Source organism: Peromyscus leucopus, chromosome 14 (assembly GCF_004664715.2).
Source record: "Peromyscus leucopus breed LL Stock chromosome 14, UCI_PerLeu_2.1, whole genome shotgun sequence".
NCBI classification, from domain to species: domain Eukaryota; kingdom Metazoa; phylum Chordata; class Mammalia; order Rodentia; family Cricetidae; genus Peromyscus; species Peromyscus leucopus.
Genome location: NC_051075.1, coordinates 46,788,932 through 46,816,802, shown reverse-complemented (window position 1 = coordinate 46,816,802; position 27,871 = coordinate 46,788,932). Strand labels below are relative to the sequence as shown.

Below are 27,871 nucleotides of genomic sequence, written 5' to 3'. Positions count from 1 at the left end.
CTCCGTTCCTGACTCTTCCTGTGCGTTTTTGCCGCTGGCATCTTGTTCCAGACGAAGGATGGAAATATTAATATTACATGAAAATGTTTCCTTTGACCTCAAAGTTTATTTTTTGCATCCATTTTTGTAAAGGAAAAAAAAATGCATTTTGTGGGCCCTTAAAAACATTGCTGGCACTAGGTACCTCCTGTGCCTCCTGGACCTGATACCTAAGTTGCCGGGAATTCAGAATGCTGCCCGTAGCTCTTCATACCTCCCTCTATGCAGTGCTGCCCTCCAGAGCCCAGCAGAGAGCCACGCTGCTGCCAAACACAGAGAGAGGTCTAGGAGACTTTGGTCCATGGCAAGAGGGGCAGAGGATGCCCACCCACTCCCATCAGCTCAACCTTGCTGCTAGGTTTTCTGAGGTCTGTCAGGGGGGCAGTCTTATGTCTTTCTGACAAGGTCCAGGGTCTAGCCCGCATGAGTGCTTGTAATCCTTCTCCCTGCCTTACCCACAACAGAAAACGATTCCTGTTATTGGAAGGCTACTCTATGCTAAGGACTCCACATGCATTATGTCATTGAATTATTGCATCATAGTCGTAAGGTAGGTAGGTGATGGTGTCTCTGCTACACAGAGGATAATGAAGGTCAAAAGTTCTTATCAGTGGCATCGCATGGCTATGTACTTCCTCTACTGGTTTGAGGAGCCCAAGATAATGCCTATCATTCCTACTTGAACTCCAGTGCTTCTTTCATGGTATGAGATGGAATCCAGGGCCTTGCACGTTCTAGGCAAATGCTCTACTACAGAGCTGCATCCTCAGCCCCAGTGCAGTTTCTTACAGAAGAATAGATTGTCCATGTCAAGAACAGAGGATGTATGGTGATGGGCTTAAAGCCCCTTGGTCTACACTGCCCACTCCAGTTTAGAGATGTTGTTCATCTTTGTATACCCTGGCTAGGGACACAGACTGATGGAAGCTCTAAGGTCTCATCAGGCAATCAAGCAGACATGGAATCCAATTAGGTTCAGAAAGTAGAAAGCAGCCTGGCTTCTTGTCTTGAGTGGGGCAAGCCTTGTGTTGGCTTGGACTTCTGAGACCTCTTTGGTTATCCGGCACATTATAAAAAAGGGGTAAACGGAGCTGGAGAGCTGGCTCTGCAATTAAGAACATTTGTTGCTCTTGCAGAGGACCCAGGTTAGGTTCCCAGCACCCACATGGTGGCTCACAACAGCCTGTAACCCAGTGCAAGGGGTCCCAATGTTCTTTTCTGGCCTCCGAGAGCACTAGGCACGAACGTGGCATGCATTTATGCAGGCAAACGCTCAAATGCATAACTGTTTGTTTGTTTGTTTGTTTGTTTGTTTTTCAAGGCAGGGTTTCTTTGTGTAGTCTTGGCTGTCCTGGAACTCACTCTGTAGACCATGCTGGCCTCAAACCCATAGAGATCTGCTTGTTCTGCCTGTCAGGTGCTGGGATTAAAGGCCTATGCCCACCACCGCCTGGATAATTTTTTTTTAAGGCAGTGAGTGATACACTTTCTTTGGTCATTGGGATGGATATTCTTGGTTGTCAAGTTAACAGCATCTAGAGTTAACTAAAAACTCAAGCAGCTGGCACACTTGTGAGGGATTTTTCTTGATTGGATCATTTGAGGTGAGAAGACCCTCCCTAAATAAATCTGGGCCATACCTTCTCATGGCAGCCCATGTAAAGGACATGGAAGAAAGAAGCTTTTTGCTTTTTGCCTGTTTGCCCCCGCTTCTCACTGTCAATTTTATCTACTCTGCTGCTGAGACATTCCTTCACTGCTGTTGGAACCTACTTCTGTGGGATTCCAATGTATGTTGAAGACCAAGCGAGACATCCAGCTTCCTGGACTGAACAACTGTTGGATTCTCGGACCTGTCTGTTGGGAGAAAGCCATTTCTGGACTAGCTGGACCACAGCTCTTGTGAACCACTCCGATAAATCCCATATTTGTTTTCTATCAGTTCTGTTCCTCTAGAGAACCCTAACTAATACAGTTGTGCCTCTCTCTCCCTAAGTGTCCCTCTCCCTTCTGGGTTCATTTGTGTGTGTGAAGGGGCATGTATGAGGCCCACGCGTGCGCACAAATGAATGCCCACTGGAAGTTGAATCTTAGGCCTCCAGGAGGCTAAACACTTGCTCTTCTACTGAGCTACAGTCTCAGCCTAGAGAAGCAACCGTCAAACCCTCAGATCAGGCCTAGGCACTCATAGGCTATGGGAGAATTGTGGAAGACTGCTCTCGGGTATTTTGAAAAAGGACATCCCTCCACTTCCATGTTAACCTGTAATCCTAGCATCGGGCAGGTGGAGGTTAGGAGGACGGGGAGTTCAAGATCAGAGCTGGCTAAAAAAGAAAACAAAACCTCCCCATGTGGCATTATAGACTTTCAAGATTGTCGGTTCCCCTCGGCTGAAGTGCCAGGACTCAGGGTTGGTGTGGAAGGGAAATTCATTCCGGAGGCCTGACTTTGACTTCACGGAGCTGACGTTCCGTATTCCGAATCGCCAGGGATTTTACCCTGACATCTGTTGTTTTGCACCTCCTAAGAGGACCTCAGAAAGAACATATTCCATTTAATCTTTACGAACCAAATCGTGGACCTTGGAGGTTCAGGCCTTGATTGAGGCAAATTCTAGTTTTTCACAAGCTTCAGTTTCTGCATCTTAGAAATGAGAAGAGTAACAACGATGGTGATGATGAGGATTAAAAACCAAACAATCCGACCTGGTCTGGGCTGCTTCAATGATTAACTCGCAAGGAACATAATACGGGCACACAGTGGGTGTGCAACACCGTGTGAAGCGTGGACCTCTGGCAACCTGAGCCTCCATGATAAGCAGAGTGAATGTTGTGCAATCGACTCCTTACAACTCCTACAAATCGGGAGGTGACCCTCACCCCACACCTGGAATGCAGAAGTGGCCTGGGCAGGAAGGGCCAAGGAATCTTCACGGCAGCCACCTGAGCCACCTGGGCTGCGAGGTGGGGGAGTCCTGGCAGGGCGGACTGGAGGCTGAGGATGGGTGGCGGGAGGCGGCTGGGTCGGCGGGGGCAGCGGGCCGGGCGGACACTCGGGCGCGGAAGGAGTTAAACAGGGCCGGGGGCAGAGCGCCTGTCAGACGCGAGCATGTGCAGTTTGCGCCGCATCCGTACTATGGGTGAGTGCCGCCGTCGCCGCCTGGGGCTGGGTTCCTTGGGGCAGCAGCCGCTGCAGCTCCCCGGGCCCCCGCGCCGCCCCGGCGGCCGCGGACACTCGATGCGGGAATAGTCGCGGGAGGGCGGGCGGGCGGGCGGCGTGGGGGAGGCTTGGCGGGTCACCCGGCGCGGGGGGAGCCCGAGCGCCGGGCGTGGGGGCGGGGAGCAGGCGGCGCTGGAGAGCGCCCCGAGTCCCGGCGCGGGAGGAGGAGCGGGAGCCAGCCCGAGAGACCGCGCTCCTGGCCGCACCTGCGTCGGGCAGACGGTCGCCCGGCCCTGCCCTGCCTTGCCCTACCCTCGTCCCCGGCCCCGCACCGGTAGGTGCCCGCGATGTCCGCAGAGAGGCCTTTCCGCCGCGGAGAGAGGTGCCTGAGCGGGGCGGGCAGCGCCGAGCGCGGGGGCGCGGGTGATGGGGCGGTGATGGGGAAGACCTGGCCGACCCCGTGTAGGGACACTGCCGGATCCCGCTTCTTCTTTGCTTTCGGTTTCGAAGCGGCTGCTGGGGCTGGAGAGCGAGCCGCAGATTAGATGGTGTGTCTGAGCTTGGATTCCCTGCGGGGGATGGGCGCACAGGGGGGCGTGTTGGCGAAAGGGGTGAACACTGGCAACTTTCCCTGCCTGAAACAAAGGGGTGCCGGGTTGAGGCGAGGGTGAGAGATCCCGCGGAGGATCGCAGACCTCTGAAGGTTGACACCTCCCCCCACCCAGTGGAGTGCACCCCGAGGCCCTCTGGAAAGGACAGAGGAGGGCGCCAGACTGGATGGAAGCTGGAGAGCCAGGTCTTGGGAGTGGGAACCACAGACTCGGGTCCTGACTTTGCTGGTCAAAAGGACCCTATTGCCTTCTCTTCTGTGTGCATGAAAGAACTGGGTGATGGTGGGTTGCACTTTTGGCATTCTTTTTCAGGTGGGTGCCTAGGTCAGTGCCCAGCCAGTTCTTCATCTGCATTCATCATCTCTGTTTCCTGGCGGCAAATGGGGGGCCGGGATGGGGAGCCATTTAGCCCTGTTTCTGGCAAGGCCAGGGAGGTATTGGAGTCTTTCCCAGGTGTCTTCTTTTCTCCCTTTCTATGACCAGTCAGAAACTGACCGGTTTCCCTTCTTCCGCTCACCGCTCACCGTTTCTCCTTTCTTCCCTGGGCTTTCTCAGGAGGTGGATGTATGATCGCCTCAGGCACAGAGTTTGGTGTCAGGCTGTTCTGACACTGGTTAGACTTTCACTGGAGGACACTTGGAAGCTGCATACCAGTGTAACCTTGGGGCTCTGCTCATCCATTATCTCTGCACCCCTATAACAAACGATCTTCCGACTGAGGTCCCCAGGAAGCCTAAATCTCCACCACCACCCCATCCCCACGCCGTCCCCCCAACCCCACTCCCCGCCGCGTACCAGGAAGAAGGGTCAGAGAGAGGGCTGGTGGACCTGCCTTAAGAATGGTATAGGATCTTTCTCTCTGGAAGACAAATGGGCAGTGTGCCAAGATCCCAATCCTCAATCTTTGTCTCCAGGAACCGGGTTCCTCCAGTTTGCAGAGCACTTGCATGTGACCATTGGCTCTTGTCCTATGGCAGCACCGCCTTCCAAGAGCTCAGGTCATTTACCTGGTTGGAAGGCAGAGCAACATCTGCTTCTTCCTGTCTATGGTCTGACTGGAGACAGGCGGTGCTCTGGACTTCTGGTTGATGCTCCTGCGTCTCTGTGGGTGAGTTAATGACACACGTGGTTGGACCAGGGGTGGGTCTGCCAGGACAACCAGGTTGAGAGACAGGGAGGGGTGGGCTGAGACGAAGCGGCGTTCTTTGCCGGTTCTGAGACTCTGTGTTCTGAAGCAGAGACAGAGGGGCAATGGGACGCTGGTCTTCCGAGAGAAATGACAAGTTGATTTAGTGTTGACTTCGGCCACTTCAAGATGGGGTCAAGGAGGATTCCAGGACTTGTAAGGGTTTGCAGGGGAAAAAAAAAAAGTAAGTGCCCCTGAGCATTCGCTCTGTGGTCTTGGAACTAAAGTGGCCAAGGTTAGGTCAGGTGGCGAACTCAGATGGCACAGACAGCCCCACTTCTGCAGAGCTCCGCCCTCCAGCTAGGCAGGGTTGATGGTTGCTCAGTTCAGGTTGGGTTTGTCCCAAGCTGTTGATTCTCAGCTGAGGACAGTGGCGCTGGCCTGACCTCCCCAACAGAAAGGGTGCAAGAAGGCTTTTCTATGGGCAGACTGTTCCCCAGGTCCCACACTGGGAGGTAAGAAGATGAAGCTCCTTGGACTCTTTCTTTGAAAGTGGTGGGACATGATTTCCTACATTTATAAACTGATTTAAGAACCGGAGGCTCTTGAACGGAGGATATTAGAAGAGTTGGTGAGCCTTACACTACGCTTATTTTCTCTGAGTCCGATTTGCGTCTTGTTTCTAAAGGGGAAAGTGTCATTTTACAGGGAAGGGCTAAGTTACAGCGTTTGCGATAGGGAGAGGTCGGTGTCGGTTTTAAAAGTGTCATTTTTATCAGAAAAGTTGCTCTAGCACACAGGCAGTGGGGTGGCTTTTCTGTCTGCGTCTGCTCATGGGACATCTTGGAGCTTTCCGACAAGATGACAAGCCAGGACGTTATCGACAGTTGCCCTCAGAGCCCTGAGAAGGGTCTCTGATGTGTGCATGCGTGCGTGCGTGGGGAGGGGTTCTGGTATCACAGGGAGAGAGCTGGCTCAGGGCAGTAAAGTGAGGCAGCTTGGGCTTAGCAGCAGCCATATCAGATCTGGCTGTCCTTGAGAGAGAAAAAGGATAGCTAACCCTCCCGCTGCCCGACTGCTCTCAAATTTGTGTCCATTTAGTTAGTCCCCTCCTCCCCGTCCACCCTGTAATTGCAAACAAGGTGTCTTGGAGTTTGTGGGTTTTTTTGGTTTTGTTTTGTTTTTTAATTCAAGAATATTCCTTTTAAAGTGTGAATAATTTTAGCCTTGGCACATTCTCGACTCCTTTTGTTCATACCTGGCCCCGGGGGCGGCGGCGGCTGGGGGGGGGATTTCGGAAAGGGATTAAGATCATCTAAAACTGCTATACTTTTGGCTCCTTCCCCCAGGCCTCCTGAGGAACCAGAATGTTTGTTACCGAAAAGTAAAGTGTAAGCCAGTTTGAGGGAAGGGACAGGAGCCGGCGTTTTTGGTTATGGTTCTTAAGTCACACTCGATTCACTGGCTGTGTCTACTGACATTCTGTTCTTGGGATTTGAGAAGGTTTAGAATCAATTATCTTATGATTCGTGGGTTATACTTTTCCAAGATGCATGAAGAGAATTCTGGACCTGAAGGTTTGGTTCAAGATGTGCATTTGGGTTGAGCATAGTGGCAAATGCCTGTAACCCCAGCCCTTGGAAAGTAAAGGCAGGAGAATTTGAGGCCAGCCTGGTCTACACACAGAGTTCCAGACCAACCAGGGTTATATAATGATACGTTGGCTGGGAAAAATAACACACCTGCCTCAGATCAAGCTCTGGGATGCTCCATGCTGCTGTCATTTATGGAAAAGAAGATGGTTTCTCCCTCGGCATTCTTATCCACCATAAAACTGAGGCTAAGTGAGTGACCCTGCTCATTTTCAGACTTACATGGAAAGCCTGCTTGCTTCTCTTTGCTCACACGAAGTAGGCTGCAGGAGTGGGCTCCTGTATGTCTCCACGCAAAGATTCTACTTAACGTTCATTTTGACACCAGTTCCCCTACCTATAAATTTAGTGAGGTTGAAATTGCAGGGTGCTAATTGGCCCGGCGCGCCTTCAAAGAATGGTTCTCAAAGGAAACTTTCCATCCCTTTTTATTGCTGACAGTTTGTGATGGGGTTGGACATAGTCAAGTCTAGCAATCTAAAGAATAAACACAGTTATTGCCACTTGCACTTCTGAACTTCTAGCCCCCACCATCTCTTTCTCTGGTGGCCCCTGGGGACTTTGAGACCTTGTCTCTGTCATTTTGGTGTTGTAGAAAAGACATTAATAGTATGGCAGTCTACATGGGTAGGGCTTGGCTCTTAAAATTGTTCTTTCTTCTGGAATCTTGGCAGCATACAAAATTTCACTGGCCATGTAGTGTTAGGAGATCTAATTGATAAGGGGGCATAATTGGTGAGAACATTTCTGTCACACCTCTCCTCTCCAGAGCCCCCCCCTCCACATTCAGAACATATCGGGTCATCCCTTCTGACTACTTTTGTAGTTGGGCTCGAATGATGAATGACTTCTAGTTGGCCTATCCATTCATTGTTTTTTAAGAGGTGCCTCTGCCACATGAGCTTCAGAACTGGTCCATCTTCACAGAGGAGGTTTTAGTGGGGCCTTGATACCAGCCCCGGTCTAGAGATGCCAGCCAAGAGATTGAAGGGCCACAGAGAGAGGGTTCTTCTCTGAACTCCTGAGGAAGCAGTTCATGCTTTGAGATAAATGTACACATAGGGCTTCAGTCAGTGCAGCAAGAAGCCTGACTTCTAGGTATGGCCGTTCTATGGACCACCGGCAAGGGAATCTGTTTTGTCGTCATTTAAAAATTTTGAGGATTTTATACATGATTACTGTATTTACATCATCTCCCTTCCTCTTCCCTTCCAGCTCCCCCTGTGCCTCCATTCTGTCTCATGACTTCTTTAACTATTACTGTTACATATATAGCCTACCGAGTCTATGCAGTGTTGCTCACTGTAGATGTGGCTAAGGCTGACCACTTAGGTTTGGATAAACCCAGGGGCTCCTCTCTAAAGAAAACTGATTCTCCATCTCTCAGAAGCCAATGATTGCCTGTAGATAGGACCTTAGGAGATTTCCCTTGCCCATGTTGGTATGTTAAATGGTGTTGACATTGTGCAGGTCTTGTATAGGCAACCATGTTGTTGAGATTTCGTGGGTGCAGTGTCTCTGTTGTGTCTGGAAGATGCTATCTAGTAGCAGGCATTCTGGTATTCTAATTCTTAAAAATCTGTTCACACCCGATTCAGTGATTTCCTCTGACCCTTGGGTCTAGCTAGGGCTTGTGTTGAGGATGCATCCTCAGTAGGGGATGAGGACCACTCCAGTCATCTGCTGTCTACATTGACACTTGTGGATCTCTGTAATGGCCTCCACCTGTTGCAAAAATAAGCTTTTTTTTCCTGAGGGTGAGCGCTCCACTTGTCTGTGGGTGGAAGGATCAGCATTTGGATTACTGTTAGAAATCATACTGGTGTAGGAAACTGGCCGTGGTAGGTTCTTCTCTAGAGCCTGTGACCTCTCCAGCGTTGAGTAAGTGGCTCGTTTGCGGTACCTGGCATGACTTCCTTCCTGTGAAGCAGGCCTGTAAGTCCAATTAGGTAGCTGTTGGTTACCCCCAAGATAGAAGTACAGCTATCACGCCATTGAGCACGGCTTGCCAGGCCAGTCATTGCTGTGCTTCCCAGCCCTTACAGCGGGGTCGGACTGTTGATGGCTTCTTTGCCCTTGGCAGCTTGCATGGCACCAATACTATGAGAGTTAGTCCTCAGGGAGGATCATAGATGGGTTTCTAGCACATGCACGACCCCATCGTCTGTCCTAGTCTCCGTCCTAGTTCTTAGTCTCCAGAATCTCCCTTCTTGTTGTTCCCAACACACACACACACACACACACACACACACACACACACACACACACACAAGGGGGGGGATAAGGAACCTGGACATTGGCCACACTTTAATCTACATCATAATACAAATATGGACAATAAATATTGCTATCGTTGGGCAGCATAAGCAGTCACTCCAGAGTTTTCTCTGGTATTGTGCAGGACTTTTTTTTTTTTTTTTTTTTTGCTTGCCCAGAGCAATGAGGCGACCTTCTTATACTGACCTAATATAGGCACCTTCAAACTTCCCTATGCCTGCACAGTTCCTGGCATGTGAGAGTGCTTATTAAATCACCAGCTGTGGTAGTTGGATGTCATCAGACATCTAGGCTTCTGGGTCACTGGACAATGACCTTGTTCTAAGAAAATAATGACTGCCAAACATCTCCAAAATCAGGAAATCTGGGAATACTCCCCAACTCACTTGCTCGGTTGACCTTGGGTGACCCATTTCAGTGCTCTGAGACTCCGTCCCACAAATGGAATTTCAACTGGCTTCAGCAGTCAGAGCATTAACAGTTGGCAGTCACCATGTATTGAATACTTACTATATGCCAGGCATTGGGCTAAGTACTTTTCATATGCTCTCCTCTCACGTCAGTGAGAAAGCTACTATTGATTATCCCCCATTTTACAGCGGGGGAGACTGAGCTTCTTCAAGAGTGATTGCACCTCTCACACAGCCGGAAAGTGTCCGGACTGGGACTTGAACTGAGACCTGATTCTGCTGCAGCATGTGAGCGGTGAGTGGGTGGAGAGGTAGAACAAAGGCTGGTGAGTGATTGAAAGTGGAGCTGGTGTGAGCACACAGCAGCGAGAGGAAGAGGGAAGTACAGATTCATGGGAGCTAGCATCCTCATGAGCGTTCAGGAGAGGGTGAGGTCTGTACCCTGCAGTAGAGAAGTAGACCAGATGGTCTGGAAGTTACTGTAAAGGGAACAGGCTTTCTGCTCGGCATAGCACTGTATCTCATAAACCCCGCTGGATTCTGATACTAACATTTTCCTCTTGCTTAACAGGCTCTTGGGCAGCATTTTCCTCTCGGCTGCCCTCTTGCCTGCGATAGCAGCTCATCTTAGCAAATTCTTGACTCTAGGCTTTGCCCACCAAGCTCCTCCCTTGTCCATCACTATCTATCTGGGGAATTCGGTTATGACTTGAATCTCAGATATACTTTGCAAAGTACAGAAAACATTAGACTAGGGATTCAATCCCCAGCATTGAAAAAAAAATCAGTTTACTTTGTATCCATACATTATACCAGATTACCCTATATCCATCAGGCTACCTTATTCTGAGAAAGGATTTAGAGATAACCAGCTACTTCAGTGGTAACTGTCCTCATTCGTAGACAATTTGACTTTATGTCTCATATCATTTGGGGGTGATTATGGAGAGGAATGAGGGCTATGGAGGTGGCCTGGGAGAGATAGGCTGACCATATTTCAGTTGTTGAAATGCTATTTGATAGAATCACGTGTTGTTGGTTGTTTATGCTCTTTTGGGGGGCCCACCACCCAGCTCCCAAATAAATCACACACAGAAGCTTATTCTTAATTATAAATGCCTTGCTTTAGCTTGGCTTATTTCTTGCCAGCTTTTCTTAACTTAAAATGATCCCATCACCTAGACTTTCTCCTTTCTTATTTCTGTATGTCTTCCTTTCACTCTTATTCCATGGCTGGCTGTGTGGCTGGGTGGCTGGCCCCTTCTTTCCTTGATCCTTGATCTCTCTGGCTCCTCCTTTTTCTCCCAGACTTCTCCTTCTATTTATTCTCTCTGCCTGCCAGCCCCACCTATCCTTTCTCCTGCCTTGCTATTGGCCATTCAGCTCTTTATTAGACCATCAGGTGTTTTAGACAGGCACAGTAACACAGCTTCATAGAGTTAAACAAATGAATGTAACACCTCTTTGCATCCTTAAACAAATGTTCCACAGAATAAAAAAATGTAACACATCTTAAAATAATATTCTACAACAATCACCTGGTGGGGACAAGGAGACAAGTTCTGGTCTCAGTTTGGTGAGTCTGTACATGGGATGTGAATTCTCTGGCTTTTGGTTTCCTTGTGTATAAAATAGGAAATGCCGATGAGGCTGTCTCTAACCTCCCTTCTAGGAAGTGTGCTGGATGATCCGGTGGGCTGGGAGTAATTCTGGCCTTTCTGGGGGAGAACTCAGCTCATCTGCAACTGAAGGAAGTTGGAGCTGGGGCAGCTGGGGCAGAGTAGAAGGAGAGTGAAGCCATACTGGAGGTTAAGGGACAGACCAGAGCAGGAGTAAGAACTTCCTAGTGGAGGGGTGACTGGACTGGTATTCCCCTTTGTCCTACTGAGGCAGCAGAAAGGTGGTGTTTGTGTGCCTTTCCTCCCCTACTCCCCACAGCACAGTGAGTACCCCTTTGCCTCCTCTCACACCTCAAGTGTCCCCTCTCACTGTCCCAGGACAGTCTCCAGGGACTGTCTACAGCTCTGTGTGTGTGTGTGTGTGTGTGTGTGTGTGTGTGTGTGTGTGTGTGTGTGTATGCTTCGCATTCTGCATTTGGGTTTGGCCGAGTCTTCTGTCTTCCTCCCCTGCTGCTTCCTAGTCTCCAGGACTTCAGGACCTGGCTGGAAACGTTCTGGGTAACACAGTGTTTGCGAGGCCCCACCTCTTCGGCTGCCCCGTCTCTGCCTGAAGGAGCAAGACCAAACCATGAACTCAGCCTGACCTCTTCACTCACAGAATTGAGCCATCTGAGTCTCCTTTGGGCAGGGCCATGTATTTAAGGGTCTAGCCACACTCTCACTGTCCTTTTATGCCCACTGCTTTTATTTTATTGTATTTGAGGTGGAGGAGAGGTGAGATCCCACTGAACCCACCAAACCAATCATTTCTGTCCCTGCTTCCTCTACTTTTCCCCGTTTGCTTCCCGTTTCCCTATGCCATTTATTTCTAATAGTGGTCACCCTACCTCTGAAGGTATGAGAGGCTTTTTTAACATTTTAAATTAAGTGTCTGACTGTTTGGCCTGCGTGTATGTCTCTGCACCACCTGTATGTAGTACCCAGGAAGGCCAGAAGAGGGCAGTGGATCTCCCTAGAACTAGGGTTACAGAAGGTTCTAACTTGCCATGCGGGATTCTGGAACTCAAACCTGGATCCTTTGGAAGAGCAGCCAGTGCTCTTAAGCACTTGGCTACCCTTCCAGCTCCATGGGAGGCCATTTTAACTACAAGGATGAACATTTCATTCTAATAGCTATCCATGAAGTAATTCTGTGTCCCATGATTGCCTTTAGGTTTACTCCGTGAGTCTAGTTCTTTCCCTGCCCGGGAATGAACAGTCAATCAGGCTTTCTAAGTTTCTGGTTATTTGTAGGCAGTCGAAGGTCCTGCGGTCACTTTGAGTCACACACCTCGCCTCAATTCAGTACCTCCATGTCTTTGTCACTCAGCTGCAAAGGACAGGGAGGTGTTCAGTGACCAGCACTATTGTTTCCTGGGCCCAGCATGTATTTAATGCTGATTCTTGCTCTTGTGCCCAGGCTCATGGGTTTCTCAGAGAGCGCTCTTTGCCCAGCTGCTGAGATATTCACAATGGAAAATTTATCACTGGACATGGTGACTCACGCTTATGATCCCAGCATCAGGGAGGTTGAATCAAGAGGTTTTACCAAAAGTTCAAGACCAGTGAAGGCTGCATAGTGAGTTCCAGGATAGCCTGGGCTAGAAAGTGATACCTTGTCTCAAAACAAACAAATAAAAAAGAGCCAATTATCCTTCATTCCACATTGTTGCTCTGGCCTTGGGGTCCCCAAAGCCAGTGATTCACCTCCAGTCTCTTTCCACTAAGTCTCTTGAGTCTGTTCCAACAGGCCCTCTGGACCAGACCTGTACTCACCCACTCATGTTAGTCCTAGAAACCAGTCCTCTGTCCTTTGGAGCAGTGGACCTGGAGTACAGGCTCACTCCCGGCTCAGCAGTCCCTCCATCTTCCAGCAGCTGATGGCCAATCTGGCCCACCATCTGCATATCCCTACCCTGTCTTCTCACTTGCAGGGAACAGACACCAAGTTTCCCGAGTGAGCAAATTCTCTGTGGTGGGAGGGTGAGGCCATAGCCCAGGCAGGAGCAGCGCCCTCCACATTCCTCTGCACAGATGCTCTCCAGTGTCTGCTTATTCTGACAGTTTGTACCCTTGGTGTGAGGGAGGAGCCTGCACACATTTTTTTTTTTAAACGTTCATCCTTGACTGGTGTCACACTGGAGAACACCAAACCTTTTGTATCTTAGTGTCTTAGTTAATATTTCTGACTTAACATCTCGTTATGTGTGTTTCTTTAAAACCATAACTGTCAGGGCTGGAGAGATGACTCAGTAGTTAAGGGAGCACACTGCTCCTCTAGAGGACCCAAGCTCTGTTCTCAACAGCTACCTACAATTCCAGCTCCCGGGGATCTGATGCTTCTGACCTCCATGAGCACTGTAACTCATTCACATATACCCACACACAGGCACATACACATACATATAATTAAAAAAATATTCTGGGCGGCGGTGGTGGTACACACCTTTAATCCCAGCACTCAGGACGTAGAGGCAGGAAAATCTTTGAGTTCAAGGCCAGCCTGGTCTACAGAGCAAGTTCCAGGATGGGCAGGGCTACACAGAGAAACTCTGTCTCAAACAACCAAAAAGCAAATAGACAACAACAACAACAATGAAACCATAACTGTCCGGTTGGGTGTGGTAGTATGTACTCAGCACTCGGGAAGCTGAAGCAGGAAAAAGGATCATGTATTTGAGGTTAGGGAGATGACCCCATTGGTAAAGTGTTTGCCATGCAAGCTTGAGGACCTGAGTTTGGATCCCTAAGCCTGTGTAAAAGTGAGACACCACAGCACACATCTATGATCCCAGCACTAGGAAGGCAGAGACGGTGGATCCCTGGAGCTTGCTGGTCAACCCGCCTACCTGAATCAGTGCATGGCAAGCTCAGTAAGAGATTCCATCTCAAAAATAAGGTGGAGGAAGACTAATGTCAACCTACAGCCTCTACACAGATGTGTTTGCATACATGCACACTCACATACACTCACATGCACACACATGAATACACACACATACACAGAGTTGATCCAGTAGGTTAATGAGAACACTAACATTCACTGAGTTCTTACATAGTCTTCCCTCTATATCCAAAGGTTATGCATCTATGGATTCAACCACTTACTGATCAAAACTATTCAGAAAAAAAATATTGTGTTTATACTGAACATGTATAGACTCTTCTGGTCATTATTTTTCAAACAATACAAGACAGCAACTGTTTATGTAGTATTTATTATATATAAGCACCCCAGAGGTGATTTAAAAACATGTGGAGGATGTGCCTAGGTTATACGCATTTTGTATAGGGGAATCTGCATTTCTGCAGATTTTGGTGCCTGTGGGTGTTTCCTAGGAGCAGTCGCCTTTGGACACAAAGAGGGCCACTCTAGTGCTAAGTGTTGGTTTTCATACGGTGTACATGCACTCTCCATCTCTATTTTACAGATGAGTAAATGAGGCAAAGGGAGGTTAAAGCAATCTGTCTAAGGTCACATAGTTGGCTTCGGTGTTGGGATTTAAATGGAGGAGATCTGTCCCCCGAGCGTGCACTTTTAAACCACAATGCTCTGCTGCTTCCCGTGAGGGCGGGGCCATGAAGATGACACACGTGTGATTGACAGATGCTGTTTTCGGAGGTGCCTGTCGGTTCCTCACTCTGCACTGGGGCTCTCCCCGCATTGTTTTTTTTTCTCTCCCCACTTCCCTATTCCAGCAACTCCATCTGTGTCTTTTATCAGAGTCGAATCCACCTGCCTAAATGACCCGTCATGCACCTGCCCTCACTGCCTCCCACAGATGTGTGCGCTGCAGGGTCCTCATCTGTCTGTCTGTCTACATTAGAACTCATCTTAGCCGCAGAGGTATATTTGGCCCAAAGCACTTCTGCTTGTATCTTTCAACTTCTCTGGTCTTTTCGTTGCGAAGTTGCTGTTATTGCATGCTTTTATGCCAAGGGCAGTGAACAGGAAGTTGGCAACCATAGCTTCTCATCTCTCTGTGCCACCAGTTGCCTATCACCAACCTATGCAAAGCCCTGGCTTCTCTACACCTTTGCTCCATCACCTTTAAGCTGTGGGTGTGGACTAGGTCCCTTGACCTATGATTTTATTTACCTTTTAAAAATGGTGTATTTGTGTCTGCCCGAATGTATGTGTGTGCACTACATAGATGGAGCCTGTGGAGGTCAGAAGAGGGTGTTGAAGCCTCTGGAACTGGAGTTACAGGTGGTTGGGAGCCGCCGCATCTTATTTAACCTTTTAATTTTCTATTAACCTTTAGGATCCTGAGGGTTCGAGACTCTGCACAAGGTTCACATGCAGAAGATACGTATAGTATTAGTTGGGAAAATAATCCCTGCATTGTCTGTTCTAGACTTGACAGATTTTTAGAGATCACATTCTCCAGGTGATCATGGTTTTAGGTGAGGGCTCCATGGATTTATTCACTTTTCAGAGTGAATTTAAAACAAACACTCCAGGTCTGGTCCGCTGCCTTTCCCCTTTCAGAGACCTAATTAATTCTCATAGTGCCACAGGTCTCTTTAATGACAATGAAATGTGGACATTCCTAAACTGGGAGTTAACTATGATAGTAGGACCTGACCTGGACTAAGAAAGTCATCGATGGCTAGCTGCTCTCCCAGCAGAGTGTGCGTGTTCATAGCTGTCACGGCAAGGATGTTAGTATGTTTATCTAAAGGAAGATTCCCTAACCCCTGCCATGGGCATTGTGCCATTTACAATATGTGCTCAGAACTTCTTTTTCAAAAATCTAGAATGTTCTGACTTCCAAGGCTGTGGGATATTTTGTTTCCCAGCAGAGCTGCTGTTGGTTCTGACGGTGGGGCAGGTCCTTGAACTCTTCAAATGTTACAGAACTTCAGAGAAGTCTCTGCTTCATTGACTTCTCCTGAATCCCAGCCCTGGGTCCCTTGAAGCTGCTTCCATTGCCCATGGTTTACTGGGTTTTTAAAATGTTGCATTAAAGTACTATTTATGGTAGCTAGAGAAATGGTTTACCAGATTCAGATCCCAGCACACATCTTAGGTGGCTCACCTTGCACGCGCGCGCACACACACACACACATACACACACACACACACACACACACACACACACACACACACACAAACACACCTTCTTTCCTAAGTTGCTTTAAATTTTGGACTTTAAGCAAGTGGTATTAGTTCATTTTTGAGCTGAGGTTTGCTATGTAGCTCCAGCTGGCCTTGAACTTGAAACCTTCCTGCCTCAACCTCCTGAGTGTTGTGATTACCACCGAGCACTACAGCACTTAGCTGCCAGTGCCTTCCTGGTCCTGACCTACAGGTTGGTTTCTGAATGACTCTAAGGCCTCTAAGGCTGTGGCTCCAAGATGAAATGGGGCACACCTGCTAGAGGCTATGCCCTGTTCCCTGCTTGGCACATTAGCTCACATGAACAGTTTGCTTATTGATCACTACAGTTGTGTTGACTGGGCATTTTGTTATTCATTTGCTTAGATTAGCTGTTTGAGATAAGGTCTCACTGGGTAGTCTAGGCTGGCCTAGAACCCATGGTGCTGTGATTGCCTTCCTCATCCTCCCAAGTACTGGGAACTACAAGCATAAGCTACCTCTCCTGCTTGATCACACATCTGAAAATTAAAAAGGAGATTCAAACGCTCATGGGAAACACAAAACCAACACAGATTTGCAAAAATGATAGAATGTAAGATATCATTGTGTCCCCTTTCTCCTCCGCCTCTTGTCTGTCTTCTTTCTGCTAGGAAACTGGGAGGAATTAGGATGCAAAGTTACACATTGACCGGCCATAAGCCCTGTTTCCGACCTTCCATAAGGCAGGCCCTTTCCTCTCCTTTCCACGTGGCCCCCACATATCCCTCGGGTTATGAGAGTCTATCCTCTCTCACTCACAGGGCACATACCCTTGGACTTGTCCCTGTTGAGACCTGATGGCTAGGCCTGTGGAAGGTCTGGCCACGTCCCCTGACTATTAATTGATCTGCCCCTCTCTAGAGGCTGAGCTGTAAGCATTTCTAGCTCTGCCATTTTAACCCATCGGGAGCTCTCTGGGCTGCCCCCTTCTCTGTCCTTATTGCTGTCCACAATTCCTTACGGTATGGCATTTTCCATAAATATCCCTAAGCACCCTCTTGCATACCGTGTACTCATCTTCTTGTCCATTAAGACATGAAGATATCCACAGACTCAGCTTGGCACCTGTTTTTTGGACTTCCTCTAAGCACATCTCTGCCTCTGGATACTGAACATCTGTCATCTCCCTGCCCTCTCCAGAGCACTTGTGAGATTTCTATTGTTACACTGAGCTGGAAAACGCTGAGATGCAGCGTAACTTGAATTAGTTAGATAAATGACATTTCCCAAAGGTGCTCAATGGAAGACTGGCCATATCATCCATATATTGATCATTTGGGAGCTCCAGGCTGTATCAGGGAAAGAGCAGCATCTTTCCTCTGAGGGGCAGTTGAATCACTTGAATCGACCCTAATGCTGTCCACCTTCTTGTACCCCTGGCATTTCAGTTCCCTTTACTTTTAAAGACACAGCCTACAATGATACACCCTTTTAGTCAGCTAATTTGTAGTGCCTCTGAATTACTCTGAATAAACTTCACATAATCTGAATAAAATTCACAGACACTGGGAGGTGAGGGGGGAGGCTGGGGGGGACTGGGAAGAGGGATGAGAGGGGGAATCTGTGGTTGGTATGTAAAATGAATAAAAAAAATCTTAAATAAAAAAATTCACAGACACTGACACCTACCTATATATACATAAACTTTTGTCTATTTTCTCAGTGAGATCAAACTCAGGGCTATACATGAAAAGCTGGTGTAACCACTGACTTACAGCCCCAGCCCTTGTTCATTATTATTGGTTCTCTCTCTCTCTCTCCCTCCCTCCCCATGTGGGGGAGGGGGTACTGGAGCTTGTCCCAGTACTTTACCACTGAGTCATAGCCCAAGACCTTTTGTATATTTCTTTTAAAGCAGGGTCTCACTGAGTTGCCCAGGCTTGCCTTAAATGCACTTTGTAGCCCAGGAAAGTCTTAAACTTGTATCCTTCCTGCCTCAGTCTCCCAAGTATCTAGGATTACAGGCATGAGCCACCACACCAGGCCTTTGGGGGTTTTGTTTTGTTTTTAAGAGATAGTCTTGATCAGCTCAGGCTAGCCTTGAACTGTTGCCCAGGCTGACCTCAAATTCTCTCACATCTCTAGCTTTTTCCTGCCTCCCAAGTGCTGAGATTACAGGCAGGTGCAACTGTACGTCCTGCCTCTACATTAAGTTTTTAAAGTCAGTATAAAAAGTCAACTCTAATCTTAAAGAGAAATAAAGGAAGAAATGAATTGTCCTGTAATATCATTATATTTAGTGTGCAATTGCTTTGACGTAATCACCTGGAACTCAGAGGCTGAAATCTTTACAAGTAGCCACTGATAATGGGATGATCAGACATGAGATACAGGTGTGTGTTGCGGGTGACTCAGCATACCCGGAAAGGTGCTACTGCGGACTGATGTCATTCTCCAAGATGATGAACATTTCTTGGTAGTGTTCCAAAGAATATAAAGTAGGACGTCCTTTCAATTTACATGTTAGTGGCATTCCTGGCCAATGCAGCATTCAGCAAAGCCACACTATGGTTGGGTGTGGTGGCATGCGCCAGTGGTCCCAGCACTTAATAGGCTGTTAGCAAGAGGGTTTTTATTGGAGGCCAGCCTGGGATACATACTGAGACTCTGTGTCAGCCAAACCAAAATAAAAGAACAAAAACCCATGCAAAAGGGACTGGGAATCTGTCTCAAGGGCTTTTGCTTGCCTAGCATAAGGCAGCCCTGGGTTCAATTTCCAACACCTCAAAACAAATATAATTATAATCATAATTTAGAGTGTTTTCTTCCTTAGAACACTCTAAAGTCGCGTAGGAATTGCAGAATCTTGGCAAATGGGTTCCCACTTCTCAGAACCTGTAGCACCTACTGTGGTGTTGATCCATGTCCTCTAACCCTCCTTCCTGGGGAGGAAGAGCCAAGGACCAGGTAGTGGCTGCTTGGGTTCTAGGTTTAGCATACAGTATCACAGTATTTGTATGACCTTACATAGGTTACACTTAATTCTATAGGTCTGGGTGTCTTCTCCGTCAGGAAGATTTAAGCAATATGCATGTGCAAAAGACAGAGTGGTAAGTACCTGCTTAGCCTGTGAGAAGGCCTAGGTTTATCTCCAGTACTACTGCTACTACTACCACTACTACTATTACTATTACTACTAACAACAACAATATTAATAATAATGAATTAAGATAAAAAATAAAGTGACACATGTGTCCTGCCTACTCTGGGATTAAAGCTTGCCGGGCGGTGGTGGCGCACGCCTTTAATCCCAGCACTCGGGAGGCAGAGGCAGGCGGATCTCTGTGAGTTCGAGGCCAGCCTGGGCTACCAAGTGAGCTCCAGGAAAGGCGCAAAACTACACAGAGAAACCCTGTCTCGAAAAACCAAAAAAAAAAAAAAAGCTTGCTATGCTTTCTTTATAGATGCTCAGGCCAGTCTAGGACATCTGTGTGAGCCCCACAAGGCAGACCCCATTCATGGACTCTCCCTCACTGTGATTTCTTTCTAATACTCAAACACCCTGGACTTCTCTTATCTTCAAAGGGAGGGGAAGGGGAGAAAAGGAAGGGAGGAGAAAGGGGAGGGGAGATGGGGACAGAAGAAGGGAGAGGAGAGAAGGAAGAAGGGGGGCACCTTCTCTTGTCTACCTGAGCAGCCTTTCCTTCATGAGCTGATTTCCACAAGTCCTCTGCACATCCCTGGGCCGGTCCAGCGGCCATTTTCACAGCCATCCCTTTCTAAACAGTCACCAGTCTTTGCTAAGTTTTTTGTCATCCCCTAGACAACTTGCCTTCTTCCTCTGGCAGTCTCCTGCCTCCACCTCCCCGGGGTCCCAGTGTCCTTTTCTTGAGTATGCTCCTGCTTTCCTGTGTCTTCCTCTGGCTCCTTCCCAGGGCCTCATCCTCTGCTAGCCTCAGATGTCCCCCTCCTCCCCAGCATGCTCCTCCTCTGCTGTGCTCCATCCTGTTCAGGTCCCAAGGCCATGTCCAGCCTTGAGCTGGCTCCCCTATTGGCGTCTCCAGCACAAAGAGCATCTGAAACACAGCTACTGTGGGTCCCCAGAGCTGCGCCTCTCCCTGGATCCCCAGGGGCAGAAGTCGGGGTGACATCTTCAATTCCCCCTAGCTAATCACTCCTAAGTCCTGTCCGTCATCTTTCATTATGGCTCTGCACTAACATGGGTTGGGGTTCTTAATAGTCTTAACAAGCGTGTGTTGGTTGCTCAGTCCTCATTAGCATTTGGGATCACAATTCCTAATTTCACTACTAGGCTGGATTAAGATTTTTGGAGGCCTTCAGAATGGATATCTGGTCTCTTGTTATGCTGGAGATGAAAATTGGGCGTCAAACACACTGGACAGATGTTCTGCCACTGAGCCCACCCCCAATCCCATTCATTAAATAATTTTCTCTGGTGTCTTAAGCATGTATGAGTGTTCCTGATAAAGTGTCAAGACATTTGGCCTGGGCTAGAACCTCTGAGTCCATGGTCTTTGCATATACATACCTGGTGGAACAAATAGGTACTGAGCGGTTGTTTAGTGAATATGCTGATGAATGCATGGATAATAAGATGAACTTAAAAGATCCCGTTATTACAGTGAAAAGCACTGTAATAAGGGAACACATTTTTGGTTTTCTAGGGTTTGATATATTGCACCCTCGTGGGAATCTGTGGAACCACCTTTCGAAGGTTCTTGGGTAGAGGGGAGAGGACTGAGGAAATATTAGGTAGAAAGATAGAAAGAGACACAGGATAGCTTTGGGAGGGTCCTGGGTCAATACCCAGTCGCCCAGAGCTTTATTCAAAAGGGCTTTTTATAATATGCCAAGGGGAGAGGCAAAAGACCTCCCCCTTGCAAGATCAAAGCACACCGTACAGCCAAATGTTGACCCTGGTGAACATGCCCCTGACCAAATCATCCTATTATGCAGCCCTGCTGGGTAAAGCAAGCTCCGATTCTCTGACCCTGAGTCAGGTCTCATTAGACAGCCTCTGTGGGCCACCACACACCCTCAGCCCTCTAAAATTTTGTTTTAAAAACGGCCAGTTTTTAAAACTGGAGAGATGGCTCAGTGGTTAAGAGCACTGGCTGCTCTCCCAGAGGTCCTGAGTTCAACTCCCAGCAACCATCTATAACGGGATATGATGTCCTCTTCTGGCACGCAGGCATCCATGCAGACACAGCACTCGTAACATACACAAACAAAAACACAAACAGCCAGCTTCCCTGTTGTGCCCCCAGCATTCCTGCTCAGCCTGTTCATCATCCAGCGATCTGCACATTTGAGATGCACCTAAGGATTTCTGCATCGCTCGGTAAATGCATCTGTGCAGTGGGCAGTTTGCTCCATCTCCTGCTGCACTCCCATGAACCCCTGTAAAGACTCCACCACCTGGCTGTGCGTTATTTAAAGTGGCCCACACAGAGCTAGGCAGTGAACCTGAGGAGGGGATGGTACCTGCGGTGGGCGGGCGGGTTATTTAAGAATTCGGTGGAGGGGATGGTAGAGGGTGTTGGAAATGGACCGTCACTCTAGAAAGCCCAAGTGAGACCTCCAAAGGGAGAAACACGGCCTAGAGGCAAGTGTGATTAGACTAGCACGTTTTGAAACCTCAAAAGCTCTGGTTTTAACCAGTAGCCTGACTCACTTTTAGGGGTGGATGAACCAAACAGGTGTCAAAATACATTGATTACACATAGGGAAAGCCCCAAGAGTTTAACCCCGTCTTCCGGCTTTAGAATGCAGACTACCTGATCCCAGGAAGAGGAAGGAAGAGAATGAAGGAGAAGCAAGGGGAGGGGAGGGGAGGGGAGAACCGCTCTCCAGGGACACTTTGGCAGATGACTGGCATCCCAGGGTGGAGTTCTTGTGTCTGGAGAGGCTGTCTCTTGCTCTTCCTTCTCCCTGGCTTGTTCTCACATCTGTTCCCCTTGGATCCCCAACCAGCCAGCATGTGTCTACGGGTCTTTCTGATTAGCCCACTGGGTCACAGGTATCTCTGATTAGCCCAATGGGTCAGAGTTCAAAAAGAGCCTGACTGTGCTGAGCCTGGACCCACTGAGTCACGGCTTCTCCACACCTGTTTTCCTCATCCTTCTCCCATCAGTAGAAGCTGATTTGTCCCTCACGCAGATGTTACTCAGCTTTATTGCACACAGGGGGATATTAAAGGAGCCCCGGAGCCCTCTCCTTAGCTCTCTGCTGCCTACCAAGACAAAGACTTGGACCTACTGAAAGGTAAGAGGCCTGGGAATTGTCAATATTGTGAGCTCACTGCACAGTTCAACCAGCGCTGTCCTGGGACCCTGGAGAATTAGGAGACCTTAGGAGTTTAGGGGCTGGACTGTGGTGGACTCTTTCCACAGAGAGTGATTTTTTTTTCTTTTTGTTTGAGATAGTAATCTTTGAGTGTGCAGGGAAGGACAAGTAGGTGAAAATGGACAAGAGACAGGGACATTCCAGATGGAGTGAGGGGTGGGAATTCTGAGCAGAGACCCGAGAGGCTAGAATATATGTCGAAGGGACAGCCAGTTATGGTAAGACAGGACCTAAAGCTTTCGATTTGTTCAGCAAAATCCTATTAAGTACTTGTATCATGCTAGCTATTCTAAAAAGTAGCTTCTGGGGCCAGCTAAATGGCTCAGTGGGTAGAGGCACTTGCTACCAAGCCTTGAGGACCTGAGTTCAATTCCAAGGAGCACATGGTGGAGAAGAGAACCGACTCTTAGCTATCATATTTTCAATCATTTCATCCTGTTGTCTTCGCTGGCTCATTTTTGCGTGAATACTGTGTGTCCATTTCTTTCAGGTTTTCTGGTCGCTTCTCTGGGAGCATCAGTTCTGAGCACTGGTGCCAGCCACCACTGTGCCGTGTTATTTCCAGGAGGATAGGATACGCCTGCGAGGTAGCGTCGTGGTCTAGATGTCTCCTGGCCTCTCTACCCCAGTGTCCATCTCTGCTCCTCCACTCAAGTGTCCCACATGTGCTCACTTTAAATATGGACCCTGGAAAGTGCCCCTCTGTAGCCACGCTCACGTGTGGTACCATCATAGCCCTAACATCTGGAGGAAGTTTCCTCTAGAGACTCTGGGTCTCTTTGTATATAGGAGAGACAATAATCGTCTCTAACTCACAGGACTTTTGTAAGTGCTGAGTGAGATAATACACGGCAAATGCTTGGAACGATGCCCTCACATGCGCTTTTGAATGTCAGCTATCGTTATTGTTATTTCATTGTTTTACTGGGAGGGGGCGGCTCTCCTCAACGTATTCTCGCCTGCCTTCCGTCTTCAGGAAGTCCTTGTGATTCCTTCTTGTTTTCTGGTGCTTTACTGGCTTAACTGTTCCTTAAAAAATGTCTTTTCTGTCGTGCCCAGGGCCATGAGGGGGTAGATGCATACCCTTGGCCTCCAGCCCTCCCCCTGGTTGCTTTCTCCCTGTGCACATGTGCGTTGTTATTATCTGTAACAGACACATGGAGGTATACAGTGTCACAAACATCCACTCACCCAGCAGCCTGGCCCAGGGCAGGACTTGCCACTCGGTCTGAGTCACCCAACGCTGCTGTGCCATGGGCAGGACGAGGTGATGAGTTCTATTTTTCAGCCTCCTCGGGCTGGCTTGAGGCTGCCTTAATGAATGTAATAGGTCCTCTGTTTCCTTTGTCAAAAGGAATGTTAATTATTTTCAGCAGTCTAATTATATGGCTAATGAGAGGCTGACTGAGATAACATTGCCTTTAATTACTCTTGCCTAACTGCTGTTTGGAGTCATAATTTGAGCGTGTTGCAAGGCTGGGCGCTTGCTCAGTAGATGGAGCTGTCCAGCAAGAGGCCGAGGGAGGGGCCGGGATTGCTGAGCTCACGGCTCTTGATGAAGGTGCCTGAGGTGGCTGGTGTCTCGCTTCGCCACGTGTCTGACGACCTTTCCTGCGTGCCGTCACTTAAAGGACATGGGCCAGATGGAATCAGGTGGAAAGCATTCAAGGTTCCACAGAGGAACCATCAGTCTTCTGTCCCTGCCCGTCACCCCAGAATACCTGCCCTTCAGGCTGCTTTTGGCCCAAGTTCCTCCTTCTTGGAGGACACACACCTGCCTTCCCTCCAGGTTGGCAGATGGATACTCTGTGCCAGTGCTGTCTAGAACTTGGGAATGCAAAGATAAGGGACCTGTGGGCCAGGGAGCTGCCTAAAATAAATTTGTATCACGGCCTTTTCCTCTTTAACCCAGAGAAATGTCATATGCCCTGTCTTCTGACCGCTATCACCATCACAGATTTATCTTCCATGCTGCGGCCTTCCTGTGGTTATGGTATGGTGCCTTTCAAGCCTTCTTGGCAGATCTTTGGGAGGTGCTCTTCTGGTCCTATAGGTGATCTCCAGTAGCTCATATGAGATTTGTCTTCCATGAGGAACTGTTGTTAATTATAAATGGCACATTGCTATAGGCAAACCAAGTCCTCCTAGGCCTTCCCCTTAGATCTCGCTCTTCCATGAGTGATGTGTATGTGTGTGAGTGTGGGGTAGGTACCAGTAGAGACTTCTGCCCTCCAAGGTTTTAGCTGTAGACTTAAGCAAATCTTTTAACCTCTTTGAGCTTCATCCTCTCAAATCAATTGGGGTCTATGCATGTCTCATAGACTTGTGTAGAGTCAGATGAGATGGTCTGTTGGACACTGTCTGGCATGGAAGAGCAGCAATAAATGTTTTTTAACACTCAAGAGAGTACCTGTAGTCTGAGATATAGGCAGAGACCCAAGGCCTGGCCTCATTCATCAATAGCCATGACTGTCTTCTGGTCTCTTGAAGAGAAATCACTCTTCAGAGCTGGGCGGTGGTAGTGCATACCTTTAGTCCAGCACTCAGGAGGCAGAGGCAGGTGGACCTCTGTGAGTTCAAGGCCAACCTACAGAGTGAGTTCCAGGACAGCCAAGACTACACAGGGAAAAAAACTGTCAAAAAAATAAAAAAAAAAAAAAAAACCAGACAAAAAGAAGTCTCTCTCCAGACAGTAAATGGTGACTTTTATGAAAGGTTAACCTTCCCTTCATTTCAAATGGTAGCTTTGGCCACCTAGACCTGTTTCTGACTTGGTGAGAGAATGCAGGTATCTGTTCAGTAGGTCAAGAATCTCGGAACCAAGGGAATGGAACTCAATGTTAGAAGATCTAGAGTAGTGCTATCCAGTGACATTTCCAGTGACATCTGAAATATTCCATATCTGCTGTCCAATATGGCAGACCAGGGCCACATATAGCTTTGAATACTTGCACTGTACCTAGTTCATCTGAGAGCTTAATTTTTCAATTTCGTTCACTTTTACTTATTAACACTTAATCTCCTGTGTGCAGTGACTATCCAATCAGACAGTATATTTTTGGAATTTTCAGAAAAAAAAATGAATTTGTGCATTACCTGTTCTTGGCTTATGCCTCATCTCTGGTCCCCATGAGTGCTGTCTCCAGGGGATGGTCAAGGTTTGCTAGGTTGCTGGCAAAGGGAAGCTAAATTTTCCCCTCTACCAACCGAAGTCTAGACGATGACCAGAAGGGAGATTTGCAATGTCTGAAGTGATAGCTGTTCTATTCAAACTGACTCACCATGTTTGAAGTCTGACCTCTCTCCCATTCTCCATGTTTCCCTTTCTGTCCCAAGGAGTAGAGCCACCGCTGTTGGAGCAGTGTAGGTGGACATGCGGAGGTGTGATCCTCATGTCTGTCTGAGGATTTTCTTGATTGTATAGATGGACACATGGATGTGTGATCCTCATGCCTGTATGAGGATTTTCTTGATTGACAGTGACAGAAAGCTCATATTAACTTGGATAAAAAGGAACATTCAACAGCCAGGTGGTGGTGGCTCACACCTTTAATTCCAGCACTTGGGAGGCAGAGGGAGGTAGGTCTCAATGAGTTTGAGGTTAGCCTGGTCTACAAAGCAAGTTTGAGTACAGCCCAGACTACACAGAGAAACCCTGTCTTGGTGTGTGTGTGTGTGTGTGTGTGTGTGTGTGTGTGTGTGTGTGTGTGTAGGATTGGGGGGCTTGATAAGGCTACTTAAATTCTTCTGATCACATGGAAGTTTAGGTCATCAGTCAAAGCATTTCATTTTGTCTTCACGTGTTAAACCTGTTGATATATTGTGGCTGATAAGGAACCAGTGCCTGCCGACAAGGGGCATTTCTGGCTGGTGAACCTCTGCTTAGCAGGCAGGGGTTTTGCCTGCCTGAACTGGCACGGTACAGCACACTGGATACTTTGCAACAAGGGGTGGGAATTGTCTGTGGGGTGAGGGGGCAAGAGCATTGTCTTATTCACACCGCATACAGTGCCTGGCCTACAGTGAACTTGAATAATAGAACTTCTTGGGTAGAAATCTCTGGGGTGACTTAGTTATGGAAGCAGGGCGTGGCACCACACTGCTAGGCCAGTCTAGCTGTGGTGTTTTTGTTTTTGTTGTTTTTTTGTTTTTGTTTTTGAGACAGGGTTTCTGTGTGTAACAGCCCTGGCTGTCCTGGAACTCGATTTGTAGACCAGGCTGGTCTCGAACAGGGAGTGGGGACGGACTAATTCCTGGTCACTCTGTGGGGTTGTAAGGTCGCTATTTTTTCTCTTATGGCTGACAGGAGGTGGTTTACCAGTGTTATGTGATGGGGCTTCTTGACTGTGACCTGATGGGATCTGCATGGGGGGGGGATTATGGACGAAGTGGGGGTAAGGAGATGCTTTACTGTAACACATGCCTAGCTCTGGGACGGCAGCCAGGCGGCTAATTAGAAAGCTCAGCAGCTGTCCAGCTTTTCAGGCAGCAGGCAGGAGCCACCAGGTGCCAGTGAGCATCGTGGGAAGGGAAGGAAAGAGCTTGTGGGGGGTGGGTGTCAGAGACCACACTCCCAGGTGTACTAGTTGGGCAATCAGTGTTTTGCTTAGAGAGGGAGATTGGAAGGCTCTGGCTAAGGTAGAGCGGACTAGATGAGGAGGAATGAGAGAGGCCAGCTGGGTGCCAGGACAAGGAGTCCTGACGTTAAAGAGAAGATGGGAGAGACAAGGAGCAGGCAGGGATATCCAGAGTCCAAGTCCAGAGCAAGGAGCCAAGTGGAAGGCCAAACCCAAGTGCATTGTGGGGTCAGCGGTCATCCTGAGTGTGTCTGTACCTCCTAGTCGCTTCCCAGGGGATGATGACAGACTGCCCATTCCTGAGGGTACCTGGTCTCCAGTTGTGTTTGTAACTTTGGGTGGTCACTCTGTGCTTTGGGAACCTGCCAAATCCATAGTGTTTAGGGCTGGTCTCACTATAGAATAAGCTCACACACCGTTGAATGAGCTGCTTCGGTTACACATGAGTCTTCACTAATGAAATGCTTAGGGTGGAGCCCTAGCTAGGATGGAGCCAATCACCCAAATACCTCGTGATGAAGAGATTAGAGGGGTGGACCTTCTAGCCCTAGTCATCCACCTCTCGGAGTATAAAAACTCATGACAGTCCCATCAACGTGTGCTGTGTCCCCAGGTGCCAAGAGGGTACTGGGGATGCCAACCCCACAACCTTCCCTTTGCTCCATTTAGTTCTTCATCCAGCTGCCCCGGGCAAGGTATGTGTGTCTGTGAGTTCTGTGAGAGAGACACCCTAGCAAATGAATCAGGCAGAAACAGGAGATCCAGAAATAATGGTTTGTAGTCAGTGGTCAGAAGTGTTGGTGAAAACCTGTGATTGGCATCTCAGGTGAGGCCGCCATATGGGGGTGAGCTCTCAACTTTGTGGGATCTGGCATTATCTCAGGGTATAATGTCAGGGGTAAAATAAACTGTT

General features: G+C 48.3%; 2 protein-coding genes across 9 annotated transcripts in view; one reads left to right on the top strand and one right to left on the bottom strand.

The window, feature by feature from the left end:
• Positions 1 to 8,677, bottom strand: part of LOC114697737 (translation initiation factor IF-2-like) — a 32,109-nt gene extending 23,432 nt beyond the window's left edge. The window contains exons 1-4 of the mRNA XM_028876047.1: positions 8,631 to 8,677; positions 8,408 to 8,520; positions 3,174 to 3,767; positions 2,991 to 3,132 (exon numbers count right to left, since the gene is read on the bottom strand). Of these exons, the coding sequence (XP_028731880.1) occupies positions 2,991 to 3,132; positions 3,174 to 3,767; positions 8,408 to 8,520; positions 8,631 to 8,677 (896 nt within the window). The remainder of the gene's footprint in view (positions 1 to 2,990; positions 3,133 to 3,173; positions 3,768 to 8,407; positions 8,521 to 8,630) is intronic.
• The window catches only part of Tmem229b (transmembrane protein 229B), a 43,643-nt gene continuing 18,926 nt past the window's right edge, over positions 3,155 to 27,871 (top strand). Inside the window, exon 1 of one of the 8 annotated variants that reach the window (XM_037210671.1) lies at positions 3,155 to 3,178. The gene's annotated coding sequence lies outside the window, so the exon portion shown is untranslated. Of the gene's footprint in view, positions 3,179 to 3,345; positions 3,581 to 3,651; positions 4,918 to 4,968; positions 5,451 to 21,864; positions 22,301 to 26,790; positions 27,654 to 27,871 lie in introns of those variants that run through there. The other 7 variants (XM_028876105.2, XM_037210668.1, XM_037210670.1 and 4 more) reach the window with 7 other exon arrangements.